The 20765-nt window shown below is 38.6% G+C and overlaps 1 protein-coding gene across 1 annotated transcript in view; it reads right to left on the bottom strand.

Annotated features, from left to right (window-relative positions):
* mafb (MAF bZIP transcription factor b) overlaps positions 1–18434 on the bottom strand; it is a 60588-nt gene extending 42154 nt beyond the window's left edge. The window contains exons 1-2 of the mRNA XM_057330066.1: positions 15871–18434; positions 8586–8653 (exon numbers count right to left, since the gene is read on the bottom strand). Of these exons, the coding sequence (XP_057186049.1) occupies positions 8626–8653; positions 15871–16835 (993 nt within the window). The 5' untranslated portion in view covers positions 16836–18434 and the 3' untranslated portion in view covers positions 8586–8625. The remainder of the gene's footprint in view (positions 1–8585; positions 8654–15870) is intronic.
* Positions 18435–20765: the final 2331 nt, after the last annotated feature.

Here is a 20765-nt window from a genome sequence, read left to right as displayed (position 1 = left end):
CAGCTGTGACACCCATTGACGTCAATTGTATGAACACAAAACCAATGCAAGTGAATGGCTGCCATAGCTGTTCATTTTTCAAAATACCTTCTTTTGTGTTCTGCCGAAGAAAGAAAGTCATACAGGTTTGAAATGACAAGAGGGCGAGTAAATGGTGACAGGGTTTTCATTTTTGGGTGAACTATCACTTTAAAACATCAAACATATGCACTTCACTGCATAAATAATGAATTAGCAAACCAAGTGGATATGCAAACAAATGATCTTAGACCCTTTCTCAGAACTAACTTTACTTTTCCAAGCCATTTTTGCGATGACTTTTAATCAATAGTTGTTAAGGGCATTTATAGAACATGCATAAAGTCAGTAAGTTCACGTGGGGTGCTAAAGTGCTACTTCAACCATCACGCTTTGGCATTTCGTCATCTAATGTAATCGCATAGACGCCTTTAAAGTTGTCATAAACAGTGAAATAAAATAATGAATGACTCATTAACATCTCACTGCTATTTAAACAGTGCGTTGACATGTCACAGGTGGCGGGGTCATGAAACATGGACGAGTAGAGATTTTAGAAAGAAACCTTCACTGCACATACCGGTGAGTAACAGTCTTTTATTCCGAGCGATTTACAAATGAGACTAACACAGAGGCGATTAATCTAAGAGAGAAAACAAATTATACAACTGCTATTTATACCACAAGACGTATTTGTACAATCACATCTCGATTTCCGCAATCTAATACGCAGACTGCTATAGTGAAACACAGCGACCGGTGAGGATATTTTTCAACCAAATCTCTATTCTAGTCAGAATATTGTTTTCAGCATTTGTTTCTTTTTTTATAAACGGTCAAGCGGATGAAGAGTGTGTTTTATTTTAGTTGCTGTAATCCAATCCCCGGATATCAGGATCTGTGTGTGCAGATTATCACAGAGCTAATCTAACAAACCCAGCCGTCAGAATTCATTTAGACCGACGGAGAGAGCACATCCAACGTCTCCAAGTCTCTGTGTTTACTCAGAAATCGACACAATAATGAAAGAAAGTGAAGGTGGAAAGGCAGCGCTGGTGGGAATTGGAGTGTTGAATCGTTAAAAAGCCTCTTTTATCCGCAGAATGTTCGGCCTGTAAATGAGGTGTCCTAGCGGAGAGTACATTACACTATCTGTGTGTGTGCGTGTCCCAGCGGGGAAATCATACCGATATACACCGGCCTGTGGCTGCTCCGCGCAGCACCGGCTGCCTTTGATTTGCCTGTTTTATGCGAGAACAAACGCACGCAAATACACTCTGCATGTAAATCTAAAAGCAAAACTGTATTGCTTAGAGGTCGCCTGTTCATAGCTCGGGAGACTTATAATGGAGAAAACCCAAAGATTTCAATTAGGTTTTAAAGGTGCAATCCGTAACTTTATTTAGTAAAAAAACAAAAACAAATGTTAGCCCTGATTTTTGCCTGCATGTTTTGGAACAACGTGAGGGTGCGTACTGTAAATGATGAGCAAACTTTCCTTTTGGGTGAACTGCTCATTTACGATCAAAGGTTTGATTATGAGCAATCATTAAAGTCACACTTGACCTAGCGTACGGCACTAATAAAAGGACGAGCAACCACATGAGACGGCACCGTGATGACTGGCACACTAGACATACAGTAAACGCACAGCTGTAATGAGCTTCGGGGACTGTTGGGGTCACAATAACGGAACAGAGGTTAAAAATATTCGCCCCATTTAGGATGCGTGATATGGACAGAAACTGATGAGTTCAGAGGAAACGAGGCGATTGTGTGAAATAAAAGGCAAAAGTCGTCAAATGGCTTCCGTTTGACATTTTCGAGTGGGCGGCACTTGAGGTTACAAGACGCTGCATGGAACAAAATACACCCGATACACATCCACAACCATGTTCTCTCTCTCTCTCCGCAATGTGTCATCATTACGAATGCAAGCGTCACTATTCATATATGGGGTTATAGACATAAACTAACAGAACGAGTCAAAGAACCTGATCTCACAGGAATTCGAAACAATTTTACTCGGTGGCTAATTCATAGCAATTCGTACGTTGTGAATCGTACCCAAACGTACAATGACTAGAAAAAAAAGATTGAAGCCCCGCCCCTAAACCTAACGTCACTGAATGAAAGCAAATGGTACTTGAATGTACAGATTCATACGCATTAGCCACCATGTAAAATAGTTATGTTTTTGCCTTGAGATTGTGTCGAAACATTGTTTCTGGCAACCTTCATAGCAGTAGTGATGATCGTTGCACGGTCCGACTGGTTGTACCACTACAGAAAATGTAAAAATCTTGGTGTTTATTATTTATGACGGCATGAGTGAGGTTAATACGCCAGCCCTCTGCATTTTGACTGATGTGTAAATGCTTCTTTCCTGCAGATAAGCATGAACTGAATACTCATATTCATTTGACGCTAATTGCACCAGAGCTGGTGACTGTCCCTCCTCTTTCTGTTAATAGACGGCATCGCTTTTCTCTCCTGCTCAGGTACAACACAGAACGGCGCGGCGTCCGGAGTCGTCTGGTCATGTCAACTGTCTTCAGACTATTGGATTTCCTTAAGGTTAAAAGGTCTCCATGTGTCACAAAAGGTGCATCTAAACGTCTGCATCATTAAAACTAAACATGACATGAGAGAGCGAAAGGGAGAGAGAGACCTTGTATGTGGCACCGTAGAGCTGTCACACTCGGAGTGGAGCAGCAGGGGATTGTGGGATTGTGCTGGATGAAGTGGCTCAGTGGACTGAAAATGTTTTCTCTCCTCTGAACACATAAAGTCAGTGCTGGAAGTGGGCTGCTCTTCGCTCGTGAGGAGTTCCGGCAATTCTGCGCTTTTCTGTTCGGAGTACCATCAATTGTTTAAGGGTGACAATAAATCAAAATAATAATTGAAAAGTTCGTTTGCAAAAACAGATAACTCAATCTTGTTTTTTTTTATTGTGCGTAGTTATATCAGTAAAACTGCAGTTGGGTTGTTTTGATTACGTAATAATTAATACATTAATTAATTGTGTTAAAAATAATACAAAAATGCAGCTAACACAATATAAACATAATAACGTGATAAAAAAACATGATTATACGTTTTTGCAAATAAACTTTTCAAATAAATAACAAATAAAAGCTATTTGGCAAGCTAATACATACATTGAAAGTAGATCTCTTGTTTACTTGCGTGTATGTGCAACAAACAACATTTATTTAGTTATTTAAAGGATAAATCGATTGCAGTTTTCCTCAACGCACAATTTATTGTAAACCCCAACCAAACCCGAACTGTATATTACAACTGCTAATAAATTAATTGAATTATTGACCGATTGTTTAATTTATTCTAAATAAAATAAGATTGGTGCAAAAATTTTGAATATAGAAAATAGTTTAATGTATAAAATGTGTAATATATCCAAGATGTGCTGTATAGGGCAGTTTTGCCTTTTTAAAGAGCAAAAGTGCTTTGATCGTAGTCGTGGAGTCACATCACCGAATCAAGTAAGATAACAAAAAGCAACGTGCAAAATGCGTTCAGAACAGATTCTGTAGGCAAATGTGAACAATTACCACATTTTCACAATGGTGCTAAATAACAGAGACGTCACGTGTGAATACATGGGGCTATATCGACACACACACACAATTCTTTCTTAAAATCCTGTATAACCACATGATGGGAGGAAAACTCCCCTACAGATCCACGCCGTTAAATCTTTACACTAACAACACGGTTTAGTTAAATTAACATCTGTTCCTAATTGATTCAATTGAGCTCTGTACAGGTGAAGCAGTTGCCGTTTCATATGCTGACTCGGCTTTATCCCCGATGTTTCCAGAGATACTGATTTAGCACATTTCTTCTATTTTCGTCTGTTTCCAACGCCGCTGCTGAGCTGAGCTGAGCTAAGAGAAAGAAGAATGTGTTTCTATATTTCTCCTTCCGCAAGGTGAATAATGTTGTTTATAAATGAACTCATATTACATTACCCTCAAAAATAATGGGAGTAAATTTCAGTGCAGTTAATCAATGATCACTCTCGCTAATATTTATGCGTGCTTTCTGTATTTATGCTTATTAAAGTGCCACATAGTTAACTTGGCAACAGGCTGGCGTCAAAATCAATTGAAAATTGGATGTGCGGAGCTGTACAGTACACTCTAAAAAAATCCGTAAAAACAGGGCACAATATACTCTATTAATATGAAGGAATTCTCCATATTCATTTTTTTACAGTTGTTTTACCTGTATTTTACATTTTGCACTGCATTAAATAACATTTCAGCATTAACAGAAATGTCCGTAAAATAAATGGTAAATGTACTGGTAATTTTCTGCCAGTACTTTATCCGTTTTTTTACGTGATTTTTTGATGAGTGTATTTGTATATGGTACTGCCATTCCTTTCCAGAAATGTTAGCTCCGTTACAAAGCCTACTAAACTAGACAACATTCAAAAGCATCAGACGGTATCGTACCTTTTGCCTAACATCTAAAAAACCACAGCATCCTTTGCAATCCCACAATACATTTCGACAAGAGTGCAGATGGACTTATTCTATATTAGAATTTATACATAAAATAGCCCGATTTAATTAAACTTGTATTTGTGTATCCTTTGTAAATAAAGCGTCCATGGATTGTTTCCGCAAGCAGCTTATTACGACCTACAGTTACGTTTTCAAGTTAAGCGCCCTCTAGTGAGGATAGGTTGTTGTTAAATTAATGAAACGTTAGCTTAGCAACATGTAATAGTACGCTATTCAAAGGAGTTATTGTTACGAGTTATTGCTATTTATGTAGCACACATGATTGCTGCCTTTGAAGAATGTTCTAAATAGTCATATGTGAAGTTTTAGTTGATGTCACGACAGATCAGTTTAGAAGCTTAGAAACGTTATACTTCAAAACCATCAGCTCACTGTTGCAGTCTTTGTTCGGCGGATCTGTTTCCTTTGCCTAATATACTAATCACTTAGATAAGTGTGAAATTCATGAGCCGTATGCCAGAGCCACTGCAATTTAGCTGCTCTGTGTGATCTGTGGTGCATTATGGGAGTTCGATCCACCTCCAATGACCTGAGATGGGGATACGCAGAAGATGGATTGAAACAAACAGTTTTAGGTCAGTCAAAATGTCAGTGTTGAATATGACTCCGTCTACTATTGAGGCACTACGACAGTCATCTCAGGCTTTTTTGGGGGTGCACCTGCATCGAGTCTGTAAAACACATTAAACGGGCTTTACAAGTGTTCACGAGCCCCTCGGCCCCCTTTCACTTCATGGCATGAAAATGTAACAGCTGTTTCTGAATGTCTATGCTCGAGTCAGTATGAACTTTTGATTTCTACATTTAGGGCAAATAAAAAAGAAAGTTGTGTCTGGGTTAGGATGGGTGTAGATATAACAACATTAGACATAAAGTAATGATATTACAATAATAATATTGAATGTGTTTATTAAAAACACATTTCTTATGTAGAATTACATTTAATTTAAAAATAAGACAATTTGAACATGCTTTTTTTGTAATCCCAAAATTAATTGGTGATAATCACTAAAATATTTGATATTGTTGTTATAATAAATACCTAATAAGTATGTAATAAATATGTAATAGATTATATATTCTAATAGTCTAATATTAATAATGCAAATAAAAGATAGCAAGATGAAAGTTTGTAACAACGACCTTCTACACATGGTGTCTTTGTGTTTTCAGATATCATCACACCACAGTTATAAATTCGCATCCGTACAAAATAAGTAGGCCTATGTATCAACGAAAATCATTACAAAACACACAGAAAGCAGATACGTGACACAGCAGACACGTGCATATAAGTCAACAAACGGGGCCCAAACACGCGTGCGCTCAGAAACTTCCTATAATGGCCGAGCGACCCCTACCTCAGCCCTGTTATTCCCTTATTTATTTATTTCTGATGGTTAGTTCTCGCAGAGCTGGCAAAATTAATGTCAGCCGGCAGAAAATAGACATGGAAAGCTAAAATTCAGCACTTTCTGGCCACCGAAGTTATTTGTCAAGCTAACAAGGAGACGAAGAGGCTCCCTGTTCCTTGGAAAATATATGCCATCGAATCTGCAGCTTTGGGTACGGCGAAGAGGTGAATAAAAGCGAGGGATTCGGTGAGGAGGAAGAGAGGGTTATGGATGTCACGTCTGTCAGAGACGCATTTATTCTTACGCCGACTGGAGATGGATGAACTGACCGCGGAACAGACGGGCGTTTATTCACGACTGTAACACGGGTGACTGTGCAGACTGCTGCAGTCTGAAGTGACTGTAAAAACACCAGTGATACGAGCATATAAAAAATACACAGTAAACACTGCTGCTCGGCTCGAGAATACCGGTTTAAAACAGTAGATGTGTGTGATCAGGCATCCACACGGTCATGATCAGTCACTCTGTGATGTCATTGAAAAAAAGATTTCCTCTTTTCACATTTATTTTTCCTTTGATCCTTTTTTCTGCGTAATTAATAAGTTCAGAAATGAAAAATAAGGATCCCACCACTGACCCAAAAACTAAAATGAGGTTTAATTAAACACAAGGCATAAATCTAAAGCGAGAATGTAAGAGGGATGACCACAGGCAATAAATGCGGATGGAGGGGAGAGAGAGAGCGAGAGAAAGAGAGAGCGGGAGGAATGCTGCAGGCTACAGGAAGTACTAATGTGTTCAAGTGTTGTGTTTCGGTTGCAATATATTAACCAGACCCAAAAATTCTGAAATATAGAGAAACCGACATAAGAGATGTTTAAATGGCCTAAACTTGCACACATAACCCAGAACGGTCCTATTTTTAGGATCCGTCAGAGCATCTGACTCGTCCTGGTGTTTTCTGAAGCCCGCGTGTGCTGGGTGCTAATTGAGCACATGGCAGGATACATTACACAGGTCTGAATCCAGCCGTGGGTCAGGGAGGATGAGAGCGTACAGTACCGTTTCTCCTTGAGTCTCTGTGTATTTTTAACTGTGTGGTTGAGCGGGTATCTTCAGGAGCCGATGCTAAATATATCTCATATCCTTATTGGCTTCGGTTACATTCAACACAGACACACACACACACGCACACAGTGGATGGTGCGCTGTATAGGACAACAAAAAATGAATTTAATTGTGTACTTCAAAAATGTCTCAAACAAAATAAACAATAATATGTCGTTTTATTACGTTTACGATACTGTTGCACTGCCAATGCGATAACGACCCAATTTCACAAATGAAACTAAATGTATCTGCATGTGCAAAGAAAATGAAGACAAACTGTATTGTGACTTCATCTAAAAAATGCGGCAAAACGCTGATGTATCAACTCCGAAACCAATACTGTCCTATTAGATGCACCCACAGCTAACAAGAACTAGACCACACACGCAAGCACACGTTTACTTATCTATCTAAATGAGGACATTCCATAGACTTCTATTGTGTTACACACAGCTAGTTAGAAACACGGTTACCTTTAGAGGATGTTTGCTTTTTACAATAAAACGCTTTTTGTTTTTATAGTGTTTTATACAAGTAAGGAAGTCCCCAAAAGAAGGTTTGCTCAAGTTTCGCTCACTTTTGGGTAAAAATGTGTGTCCAAAACAGTTGGTATACACACACGCTGCATGGTTATTAATGCAAAGCTAATGATAATTGGTAAATCCTAACCCTTGTACAAACCAAATTTTTGCCAAACATGTACGCACAGATTTCGGTTTCTGGCCTATACCAGGCGATGGCATCGCTGTGGTCAGTTTATGTTAAGATGAACAGTCAAGTGCACCAAAGGCAAAAGAAATCTCTCTGAACTAAAATTCTGACCCCGGACCAACTTGTGTCATTTAGGCCCAGTTTCACAGACAAGGCTTAGCTTAAGACAGGGCTATGCCTTAGTGGAATTAGGATATTTAAATCGCTTTTATAAAAATGCCTCCGTAAAAAACATTATTGTTGTGCATCTTGAGACAAAGCAATGGTATATTTTAAGGTATGTCAGCGCACGTTAATTTCAGTTAAGACAACTCAAACTTTCATTTTAGTCTGGGACTAGTCTTAAGCCTTGTCTGTGAAACCGGGCATTAAATTCCCAAACATCATAACCTAACCCATTTCTATTTCTAACATGCCTGCTAGCCACCGGCAAGTGATTTCATTGGTAATGTGTCAACAGATAAAGACACTGTGGACAGATTTATGAAGTTTACTTGAAAAAAAATGTTACACACAAGGTCAAAATATCTGAGAGTATGAGAGAAATTTAGACATAAGATATGCGTTGTGGGTCGGTAGGATTCCATCATCGGTTCTAAAGCAGATTTGATTACATAAAAAAAATGAGTATGCACAATACCTGATATTAATTTAATATTGCATAGATTGTTTTTACAACAAGAAAAAAAAAACAATATTGAAGTTGACAGCATTCAGTGAAGCGTATATTGCACGTTTTTCTATTATTATTAATCATAAATAATCATTTAAATAATAATGACTACACACAATAAATATGAACTATTAAACAAAAAAAAAACGTTGGTCTTACCTCAGACTGCAGGGGCAAAGGGCAGGGGACAGAGGTCATATCACAGGTGTAGAAACTTTCGTGACGTCCTTCCGTGATGAACAAAAAGAGAGAAAGAGAGAGAGAAAGAAGATTAATGTAAAACCATGGAAACGTTTAACACTTCAACAGAATATCAGGTTAATCAAAAGAGAAAAAAAATACATTTAATAAAACATCTGTTAGTTCTGTCTCACTCTAGCCGTTCTCAAAAAACTCCCAAACAAACACAAACATGTTCAACTAAAAACAAATAAACAAACAAAGGTTGTATCTTTTAAATGTAACAAATGGCAGTACATGCAGTTAAAGTTACATCTCTCTAGACTATCGCTGCTACAAAAGCAAAGCCTGTTAAATCCCTCGACCCAGTTCAGTTCACAAAGCCATTCATTCTGTTCTGTAATCACTGCGGGCCAGCCTGAGTGAACTTTGACCTCAGCGTGCAGCAGACACGGGGTATTTGTGTTCGGAGCGAATTCTGTGAGCTTGAAACATCTCCAAAAAAAAAAAAAAGATTACAGTGCAAAACGTAACATTTATCTCACACAATCGTTACTTCAGCTTGTGAACAACATTTAAAACCACCGATAACAGCTTTTAAAGAGACAGCGCAGCAGTTAAATGTTCACCCACAGACCAGTCACTTTCACAGCATTTATTTGCCTGCAGACAATTTTTTCCGTTTGCTCGCATGTGAAGTACAGCACGACCGATACTACACAAAAAGAAATCGTGTCTAAAAAAATGACGAGAGTTTAGATTTAGGGAAAATATACAGGAAAATATCTATTCAGTAATAACTACACAGATTCGTGAATTCCTGTTGAATCAATGTTGCAAATAGCCATTCAAACGAATCTTTTCCTCACATTTTTGGAAACTTAAAGCTTAAAATATAGTGCACAGATCATATACACTACATTTTTGTATCCTTTTTAAAACTTAGCTGTATACATCACTTTACTCGTATTAAAAAGAGAAGCTCAGTCATTCTGCTTAACAGGACTGTACAAAGAGGCAGTGAACCAATGCAAAAACAAGGCATCACATCTAAATGCCCTCACCCCCCAACACATGTAGTGTGGTCCAGTGATCAAGCATCAACTTTATACAGCTTCAACATCTAATATTAGGGTAAAACAAAGAGATGTACATGTCATTTCATTTACCACCGCAAATGTCTTTGCATTATAGGAATATAAATGGTATCTACAATTGGTATTTGGGGAATATACAAAAAAACCCTCACAGTTTTAGCATAAAATTAATAAAAATATTGTAATAAGCCATCTAAAACCGAACCTTAAATTAAGCCTGTTTTTTTTCATTAGTTGCTTGTCTCATACTGCATCAGATCAGCATTAATATATTATATCAAACAGTCATTCAGCGGAGACAATTGGGAATTCCCTTTTTACCCCTAACAATTTTTCTTGTACCAATCCGTGTTCTCATTATTGCTGCAACCGATCGACTTCAAAGTGAAAATGAACTGGTTTGCAATGTGACAGATGTGTCACTGATGCAGTTTCCGCTGAAAAGCGGAAATGCACACGTGATAAATGCAAAGCCGCAGCACGTTATTAAAAGAAAGACAATGCTATGGTATCGACAACAATATATTATATTATAGCAGTTAATAAATACATGTTTGCTTACTAATGAAAGGGATAATGCATCCAAAATGAAAATTCTGTCATCATTTACTGACTATCATGTCATTTCAAACCTGTATGACTGACTTTCTTCCGCAAAACACAAGAGAAGATATTTTGAAGAATGTCTGTAGCCAAACAATCTCTGTTTTTTTTTTAAAGAAAGTCGTGCATGTCTGAAGTGACAAGAGGTAAATGACAGATTTTTTTTTAATAAGCTCCCTTCAAAAGAAAAGAAGTAAACTATTTCTTTAACCTGAAGGTAATTTTGAGATATCCCCTAAATATCAGGAAGCTGTAAGCGACAGGGTGGTGTGGTAACGGCAGGTGCTGGGAAACGAAACTTCGTGGAGGCGTTTTATTGATACAAGAGTGGCGCGGAACAGCTCAAGGACTCGCTTTTGTTTTCATATTCTCCTCACTGCTGTGCTCTCTGCCACAGGACATGACATCACTCGCCGGGGTCGCGGCCCGCCACTGACTCCACGACGAGAAAAATGGAAAGGGGGAGAGATGAAGACGAGAACAGAAAGACTTGGGAAGTGGTGCTCTGTAGGTCACCTTGCCTGGCTGTGAGATCAATGTCGCTTTGACTCGCTGGTTAAAAAGGAGAGAGAGAGAGAGAGAGACTGCAGCTGAGACACCTTGCCAGTAAATCACCTTGCCAGCTTCATTGAGATGCAGGTATAACAGATTATGGGCACAAAGCCAATGCCTATAGTGCCAACCCACTCACGCTCAGCCATGGTCTCCTCAAACTCTTTCATATTTGTGCAATTAAAGGGATAGTTCACCTTTTTTATTGTGTCATGCTTGACATTTATTTAGTTGAATGCATAATAAAATCTCAGAATACCTTAAATGTGACAAAAATGTCTAACAATCATATGGTAAGATGTTGCTCTTTTTGGAGCTCGACAGCGGTCACCATCCACGTTCATTATACCACTCCTATTCATATCTATTTATGAAAGAGAAAAATCATGAGAGCAAGCGTATGAATTTGATCTCGGTAAACTAGCCCTTCAACTCGCTTCGTACAGCCATATCTCAAACCATTGTATGATTTTTTTGAATGGCTGATTTCCATCAACATCTCCGATACCGCCTCCCAGAAACCTTTCTGGAGTCTCAAACGTAAGGCAATCAACAAAAACACATCCATTTCCACAGTGTAACGGTGGAGGGAAAGTTAAATTATTATCTTTTCAAATAGCTGCTCTATAACTCAGGTTTACAGAGGCAAAGAGGGGCCCGGAGACGGCGGGCATGTCTGCGGATGATGGACGCACGTGGCAGGGACATAAACTCCCTCCTTTAAATCACTCTAAATGGAAATGTTTAGCGTGGAGAGATGCAGATGAGCTTGGTTTCAACGCCAGCGAGCGTTTTGTGCTCTCAGAATGAGAAAACGCAGCGATATCACAAATACTATAACGCCAGTGTACACAAGCGAGAAAGTGGGGAAAGAGTTGGATGCATGTATTATACTGTATAGTTTTGGTGTGTTTTGATTTAGTTATCAGTGGTCTGTTAAACATATTCAATAGAATTTGTTAAAAATGTAGTTGAATTAGCTATTTTGCTTCTTGATAAAATTCCTAGAATGCATTTGTCCAAATTAGTTCGTCAACAAAATCGACTCAGCTCTGGCACGGGCATATTTCTTCACCTTCCACGAGGCCTTTCCCTTACGACGATCATTTTTAATCCACGCTGTGAGAAAATCACTCCGGGCGGCACGGAAAACGCCTGCCAAGCTAAACATCGACTCCCGACAGAGACAGTGTCTGATATGATTAAAGATATTAGCCCGTAACACTGTTGTATGTAAATGATTGATATGTCGATATGCATGAGATGAACTGTGATTTCCTATTGTTGACCTCAGATGCAAAATACCAATATTGTGACAGAAGACAACTATATTATCTGTAATAACCTAATCAGGATCGCCCGCAACCAATGATTAGGGCACATATGGTGTCAATATCCCACTGCTGATTAAATTAAGCCGAATCACAGGGTGTGTGCTTGTACGTTCGCTGCGATGCGTTCGTGTGTATGTATGTTGGCCTTTTTGTGTGCACGACTGGTGCATATGTTTGGTGATTTGTGTTAGCTGCGTGTCGGTTATGGAGCCGAGGTGTGAAAATATACACGGTGTGTGTAATGAGATCCAGTGACTTCATTCGCAGGTCGAAATGAAATGTTTGCTTCATATACAGTATGGTAATGTGCTCTTTCATCACAGCCTGATAAACAGAATGCGTTTCAATACATCATTAAATGTCTGCTCGTGTCTGATCATCTTAAAGCAAAGCAGCTCTTGTTTGATTTCAACGTGATGGGTTTCTTGTGTGCCCTGATACTGTACATTTCAATCATCAGTACAACACTCTTAGCGAGGTTCATCTTTTATTGTTATTTTATGTGTCATCTTTCTGACTGTGTCTATCATCAGAGATCACATTGCAGTGCTTAATGATTCCTAAAGCAAACAGGCTGAAATAAAGCTAAACTGCACCAGTAGACATTAAAAAAACGAAATCTAGATACGTCATGAAATAAAAAATCTCAAAACTGTATAGGAACAAAGAGTTTCCGTTCTGAACCTGCAGTCAAATTGCTCAACTGTGTCTGTGGATCAAAGTCACACCGGTGATAGTTTTGCGTTTCGACCTCATCAAACAGAAAAGACAGAAATTACAGCCAGCAAACCCACTCAGATGCAGTCGAACCTCAGCTGGGGAAAATCACCAATGATTCATCTATTTAAAGAAGTCTCTATTATTAATCATGCAAGAAATCATTGTGTTTCTACACAGCTGAGCTCAGGGGCTATTGTATGAAAGATGGGCTCTAAATTCCTCCGAACACGGTGTGTTAAGGGTGCGTGCGTCATCTGTTTGAAATTCAAATGACCGTTGTGATGATGAGTCACTGCGTTTTCACATAAAGCCCCAAATTCAGGCATCCCACACACTTTCACTACTTTTTCCAGCTGTGTGCCCACATCCTGTTTGGTGTAACAACAGTGAAACTTTGAGTCACTGTTTTAATTGTGCTGGAACTGATCGTACTGGTGATTTGAGAGAATGTGAGTGTGATATAGACAGAGAGGAAGATGGAAATGTAGACAAAAAAGGTAAAAAGACATCAAGATTGCTGTTGCTGACAGACAGGTTGCTGTATTGGGTGGTTGGTGGATGATGGCTGAGGTAAAAACAAAAAGGACATTCTATGTTGTTAAAAATGTTTCATTATTTTCTATTAAAAACACACCTTAGACCTCAAACCCACTATTTGTTTAGGTGCATTTTGAGTAAAAGTATAATTTGTGTTCCTAATAAGTTAACTAACTGCCCTGGTTGCCTCAAGACAAGGGAGACTGGTAGAAAACAACTGAGGTATTCTTAAATGAATTGTTAATAGCTTTTGGAGTCAGGTGATCACTGCTTTCAAATCATCCACTTGTATAAATTATTGCTTTAATAATTTATACAAGTGGAGGATTTGAGTTTATTTAAGATGCGCTTGTAAATGACATGAAAATTTAGAGGCGAAACTGTTTGTCAAATCCATTTGCGATTTGCGCAATATCCCCGTTATTACAATGGCACACGAGGCACGAATAAACTCTCTTTATATTAATGTTTAACCGAGGATAGCAAAACTAAACGACAGTGTGCGATAAGAGCTAGTCTGAGTTTAAACGGCACGTTGGCCGAATTGAGATTTTTGCGGATGAACCCAGAAATGTATTTGAAGACATTTTGCTTTCTTTTCCCTTCAAATAGTTTTAACTTCAATACAGGTTTATTTGAGTAATTCAATTAATATAATATAATATCAGTATTTATTTGTTATAACTAATATTCGGAAAAGAAAAGATGCATTTTCATAATTTTATATAGAAATAGCCTACCTGGAGCGCAGGCGCCTTTTATCATTTTTATCAACAATGTCACTGTAAACAATATTATCTCAAGATAATCTTTTGACAAAAAAATATTTTAACATTACGATAAGCTGGTTATTTAAATACAATTGAAGTAAAGTCGATTTAATAACTGTTTGCTCGTTCTGTGCAACTCGAGCGAACTGTCACGCGGCAACAAGTGAAATCCTGAACTTTTCTCCTAGTCATAACTAGAAAATATTATACATCTACAACCTGTAATATTTAAGTCATGCAGAATATAAAAGTATTCAGTGGTGCTGTCACAATTGACTATAATAAGGCGTAGTCTAATAAATAACACGAGAACAGAGGATTTGTTTTTAAATTAACATTTATTGATGAACTATAGCGATGTTTCAATTTTTGCAATCAATTAATCGATATCAAATATTAAAAGGATATATTAATGTATAATACACAGAAATCAGCTGGTTTAAAGTTTACGTCAAAGTTTAAAGTCAGCTGGTAAAAGGTTTTATTTTCAAACTGCAAGTAAAATGTTTTAAAGCAACTTACTCCAAAAGATGTATAATATGCATTACAAATTAAGTGACATTATTAGCCTACTATTTCAAGTTGGAGGCAAAATTCCTAAAAATAACAGTTTTGACTGCAGTATTTCGAGCGCGTGCCAAGACATACTTTTAATTATTCATTGAGATACAATATTGTTATATTTAATGAGAATACCTATAAACACTTTAGTCCCTTCAATAGTTTGAAATCGTTCATTTAAGCACATTTTATGGCAATATGCAATATGTGGGGTGTCAGACTGTTACAATTGTTTCAGTAGAGGTTGAACAAATGTCTCTGGATCCGAAAAAATACTTTCTTCTTTTCAAAGCATAAATCCACGTGTTATAGCTATAAATGGATACCTGCTGTACAAAAAAAAAAGATATGGCAAGTGCAAGAACCATGGAGACGATGAGAGGTTTCATATAGGGGGTGAATACACACATTTTTGCTCAAAGTCCCAAAAAAAGTGGATAAGACCAGACAATGGGAAATGAATGTAATGTCCGAGCAATCCATTGCGGTATAAGAAAAAAAGCTATAATATCGTCAGCCAGCATGACCAGCATGTGGAGTCGAACATGACATAGAATAAATACATGGAATAAGTTCTGTACATCAACACAATAAAATGAGACGTGGAGCACAATATAGCTGGTACAATCTCACTCACGTAAAAAAAAAACACCTATGAGAGAAATGACAGATGATAAAGAGTTCAAACACTTCTCCATTCATTCAGTGAGTGCAAACTCGCTTAACCTGTCATCTGAACTTGACAAAAATGTAAAGTTAAAAGTTACGCAACACGAGGCATAGGACACCGTGAGAAAAATGCAATGATATTACACTTTCAAGAGAAATAAAAGCAAGCACCGCTCGACAACGGAAACGATGTGCTATCGTCCAAACCGAAAAGCAACAAAAAGGTTAAGTAAATTTCTGAATGGAACTTGAAAAGCCTTATCTAAATAGCAAAAAAAAAAAACAGGAACGAAAGAAAATGTACGGGAGGGAAAGGACGCCCAATCCAACAAAACGCGAATAATGCGCGTAAGAAACTTTTTGCCATGTGTTTCACCGTGCAGGTGAACTCGCTTGTCTGTTTAAGTGCCGATAAACTCACATGAAAAACTCCGGAGATGAAGGGTTGTTATCGCTGCTCGATCCGTTTTCTCTGAAGCCGTTGCTGATGAGCTTCTCGTATTTTTCTTTGTACGCGTCCCTTTCGCGCACCAGTCTGGAGATCTCCAGCTTGAGGTGGTCCACCTGCTGTATGAGCTGGGTCTTCTCGCCCTCCAGGACTTGCCTCTGCTGGACCCGCTTGTAGCGACACGACTGGGCATAGCCTCTGTTTTTGAGGGTTCTCCTCTTCTGTTTGAGTCGGATGACCTCCTCTTTGCTGACCCCCCGTAGCTGACGATTGAGCTCGCGCACGGACATGGTCACCAACTGATCGTCCGAGAAGCGATCGTCCAGGTGCATGTGTTGGTGGCTGGCGGAGTTGCCGTTGGACTGCATCCCGGCCGTCGGATGGTGCCCGCCGGGGTGGTGGTGGTGATGGTGGTGGTGGTGTGGTGCCCCGTTCTGCGCTGCGGCGGCGGCGATGACCGCGGACACCACCGCGGCCGCGGATCCCATCTCCTCCCCGGCCATGGCGCCTCCCGCCCCGGCTGCGCCGGCGAACTGCTGCCCTCTAGCATAGCCGTCGAAGCTCTGGAGCTGGTGACTGCTGTTGATCAGCGCCTCCACCGCGTCCTCGGGGCTGAAGCCCAAAGCCTCCGGGTTGAGCTGCTGCTGGTAACCGCTCATCCAGTAAAAATCCTCCAGGTGCGCCTTCTGCTCGCTCCCGGAGCCCGGACTGGGCGCCGAGAAGCTTGGGGAAGGGGGAACCGAGCTGCAAGGCGTGCTCATCGGGGTGGAAGACAGGGATCCCCCGGCGATCAGGCGGCTGCACTGGCTGATGCTGCGATCGGGCTCCACCGGCTCCTTTTTCACTTCAAACTTCATCAGATCGAAGTCATTAACATATTCCATGGCCAGGGGACTGGTGGGCAGGTCGGAGCTGCTCATTGCCAGTTCTGATGCCATCCTTTTGCTGTTGACAGTCCTCCAAAGGGGGTGAAGAGCAGCTGTCAAAGTGGTCGGGTTCGAGACGGCGTGAGCCAGCTTGATTTCTTTATTTAATTCTTCAAAAGCGAAGAAAAGCTTTCTCGAGTGCGGATTTATTTCTTTTTTTAATTCACGCGTTTTCGCCTCTCGCGCACGGACGCATGGAGGAGCGCGCGCGTCTCCAGTGCCTTTCTCTTTCCACGCGAGTGTCTGCGCGTCGCAAACATTTAACACCGCGTGGCTTCTGTGGGTCTTTCTCTTTTTTTTTCAATAGTTTCGCAGAAACGAGGACCCTAACATGTATGTGAGTGGCAAGTGGATTCTTAGCAGGAGAAAAAAAGTACTCCGGGCTTGTTCTAGAGTTTTTAAAGGATCACCGAGCATAGGAGTATAAAAGCAATGCTGAGTTTTATAGGCGCCCTGACGTCAGGTTTGAAATACGAAATTGACTCGGACTCGTAGCCAATAGGCTCGCGGAATCCGAGGGTCAATTTGCATACTACAGAAGAAACAAAAGTTTTCCAAACTGTCAGAACTGACAGAGAGCTAAACGAGCAGCACTTTAACTCTTTATGAACATTGAGTTTGTCATGTATTTATAGCGTTTGTGAAACGCTTGGACGTTTTATTCTTTTTACTGAGGTTGTTCACATGCTGTCGTTATAGCATTATGCAATGATCAATTTAATTAAATAAATTAACATTAGTTTAGTCATTTAAATGCTCAATATCTACGATATGAATGTTAAAGAATTTTTAAGTGACCATTAACTCTTACTTATGTACTGTAGCAACATGATGCTAGAACAATCGTTGATTATATTTATATACAAGTCAAATGTTGTTTTAAAAGCCACGAACGTTTGATATATGTTTGAGATGTTTTATAATAACACTATTAATAATACAGACACGTCATAGCGGATGAAAATGCAGATGTAGAAGATGTAGCTAAATCAATTGAAACATCCACGTGGTTTTCACAGACAACGCTCCTTTATGTTGTTTTAATGTGATTATATTACTTTATTTGATTTATTAGTCCTTTTCCACTACCAAAACGTGGTTGCAACATTTCGGCGGACCTGCGGTTTCAAAACTCAACAGCGCCCCCTTTCGGCTAAACACAACAGCATCTGTCCATTAGAGGAGCGTTTCATCTCTGGGTGTCAGCTCACTGTCAGATGTTTTAACGTTTCTAAAAGCTGTAGGGGAGCGGTTTCATAATGACAAATCAATAAATCTTTCCACTACATATGCAAATACACGTTTTACATCTTCATAAATGTGTGTTCGAGTCAAATTATCATTCCAAATGTACAGTATATTGAAACAACTCTGGATGTTTTTTTTTCTGGTTATGCATGGTCAATGTTTGATTGTATTTTTAGAAATATTATACATAGACCCAGTTTATTATGGGATGTGCTAGGACATGACTGCCCTTGAAACGATGAATAATTTGCTGCAATGTTTAATTTGGTTCTTTAGATTTTTATATTCATATATTATTGTATTTTATTTATTATTTCTTTTTATTGATGTTCTTTAACATTGCAGCGTATTAAAAAACATGTAAGCACCTTGGAATTACATAATTATTTTTTCTTCAGCGATTACTTTCTATAACATGAAATATTTGAAACATGGACAGAGTTATGTATTACCTTATTTATTTTGTAGTACATTTTCAACCACTACACACATCTTTTTAAGTGCACAAAAACGGCCCTCATTGCTGGAGGGTTTCTTATTAAGAGGACGAATTTTCTCTCAGAGCAGCATTAGCTCATGAGAGCAGACAATAAAGCGGACTATTCTCACAGGAGATATTGAAATGTGCTCCAGCTCTCTGTGGAAATTCCACGACAAGAAGCCACACAAACTACAAAGCCGCCAGCGTAAAAATAAAAATAAATACAAGCCCAAGGTCCCAAAAGGAAATAAATATTCTCTTAGTCTCAGTGACTGTTCTTGGGGACCTAGACCTAGAAAATAAACATATTATTTCATTAATTAGATCACCCAAAGAAAGCCTTTGGAGGCTGCTCAAAAGCACTGAATAAATATTGAATTTATGTCCCTTCTGACTGGGTAACTGCTCAACAATCAAGAGAAATAAAGGCAGTGTGACTATCGCAGAAATTTTAAGTAAATAGTTTTCCTCAAACTGCAAGTTTTTTTCTTTAGGGTAATGCTAATGCAATGTAATGTGTGGTGTCACAACATTGTATTCTGTCATTTGAAATCATTTTTCTACTGTATGTTAGTCTTTAATGTGAGGTGTCCCTGGTATGTCAAATTGTTAAATAATGCATTTCAGGTTTCTGATTCTGAAAAGCTGAACATGACTGCTGGCATCTATAAATGGGGAAAGTTATGGGCTATAGGATATGTGACACAGGAACTACAATGTTGCTGATACAAGTACAAATACAAAATACAAGTTACTGATTTGATCAATGTGCCCTTCAGGTAGAATCTCACCCGAGGTCACTTGTGTGCTACATTAACAATATAACAATTATATAACGATATAACAATTAGTTGTGGTTTAATGGTTATAGCTACTTTATTTCTAGCCAGAAACTAATGCAAATTATTTCCACAAAAATATTTCTGGCTACAAACAGAGTCCAGTACAATAATTCGTAGAAGTGGAAATACTCGTTCTTTCATTCAATTCAATTTGTATGAGCGATTTGGACAAAAATCATGTTGAGGTCACATTTGACCCTTAAACATAATTAGGCTATCTTTATTGTGGCATAACTTCGAGAGCAATCAAACATGTTGACACCATTACTGTTACAATAACAACAATACGGTCAGTATTCTTATATTACAAAGAAAACAAAAATAAATTCTTTGTTTTGATGTAAAAAAAGGCACGTTCATCATCTGGGTCAGATTTTACTGTGCAAGATTGAGAGTTGACACAAGTGATGTAAATTCAATAAAGTTGGTGTATACAATACACAAAATGAACTTAAAACAACAGAACGCATGCAGGAAAAACTCTGTGAACTGAGAAACACAAAAAATAAGATTCTTGCATCATGTTTTCACCCTCACAAATGAAGATATTTTGAGGAATGTTTCAGTGGTTCTGGATTCATTCAATAGAAATCAAAGGGAGCCAAATGTTGTCTGGCTTCAAATGTTCTTCAACTGTTGTGTGATTAGGGATACAAGGAGTTGAATGAAAAGGAACTTGATTTGTTAACATTTCGAGAGTTTTTACATCCCTTTAAAGGGTTTCATGAGTAGCAGCTATTGCTGTGGGGTTAAGAGACCCTTTGTGATCAATGAGGAGAGAGAGAGCGTGTAAGAGAAGGCTATAGTGGTACTCCTACAATCTACTATGATTCATCATATCTCATTTCTTGGCTCTTCATGTTCATATGAGCACATTACCAAGGTCTTTGTTAATGAGAGATGTTATGACCTTTCGGAATCCCCCCCTTCGAGAATATTGATGAATATTGTTTAAAAATAACCGAGCGCATGATTTACAGTTCATCCACATACATTTAATTATTGCCACCATTACTGAGTTCTCCTATTGTTTGACTAACGTCAGCTGTTTTCTTTTTTGAAATCTTTATATGTCGTGCTCAAGTTGATGTTCTTTGCTCAGAATTATTCAAATAGAGTAAGAAAACTGAGAAGACAGGTAGATTTTAAATGCATCGGATACGGGTCAAAGACTTTCAGATGTCCCCATCAAAAGAAATTTACAACAGTGATTTTATGTCCATAGAAAGCACATGAAATTTAAGTAAATGTCTGATGGTTTCAACTAAGTTTTTGGAGAATAAAATTCTCCCCCTAAAATTGGTTGAAATAATGTTACATTGTCATTCAGTGTAACGCAATATTTATGTACAAATTCAAACAACATGCTTA

This window comes from Triplophysa rosa, linkage group LG3 (assembly GCF_024868665.1).
Source record: "Triplophysa rosa linkage group LG3, Trosa_1v2, whole genome shotgun sequence".
Lineage (NCBI taxonomy): Eukaryota > Metazoa > Chordata > Actinopteri > Cypriniformes > Nemacheilidae > Triplophysa > Triplophysa rosa.
Note: the sequence above shows the minus strand (reverse complement) of the source record. Positions and strands in the feature narration are given on the sequence as shown.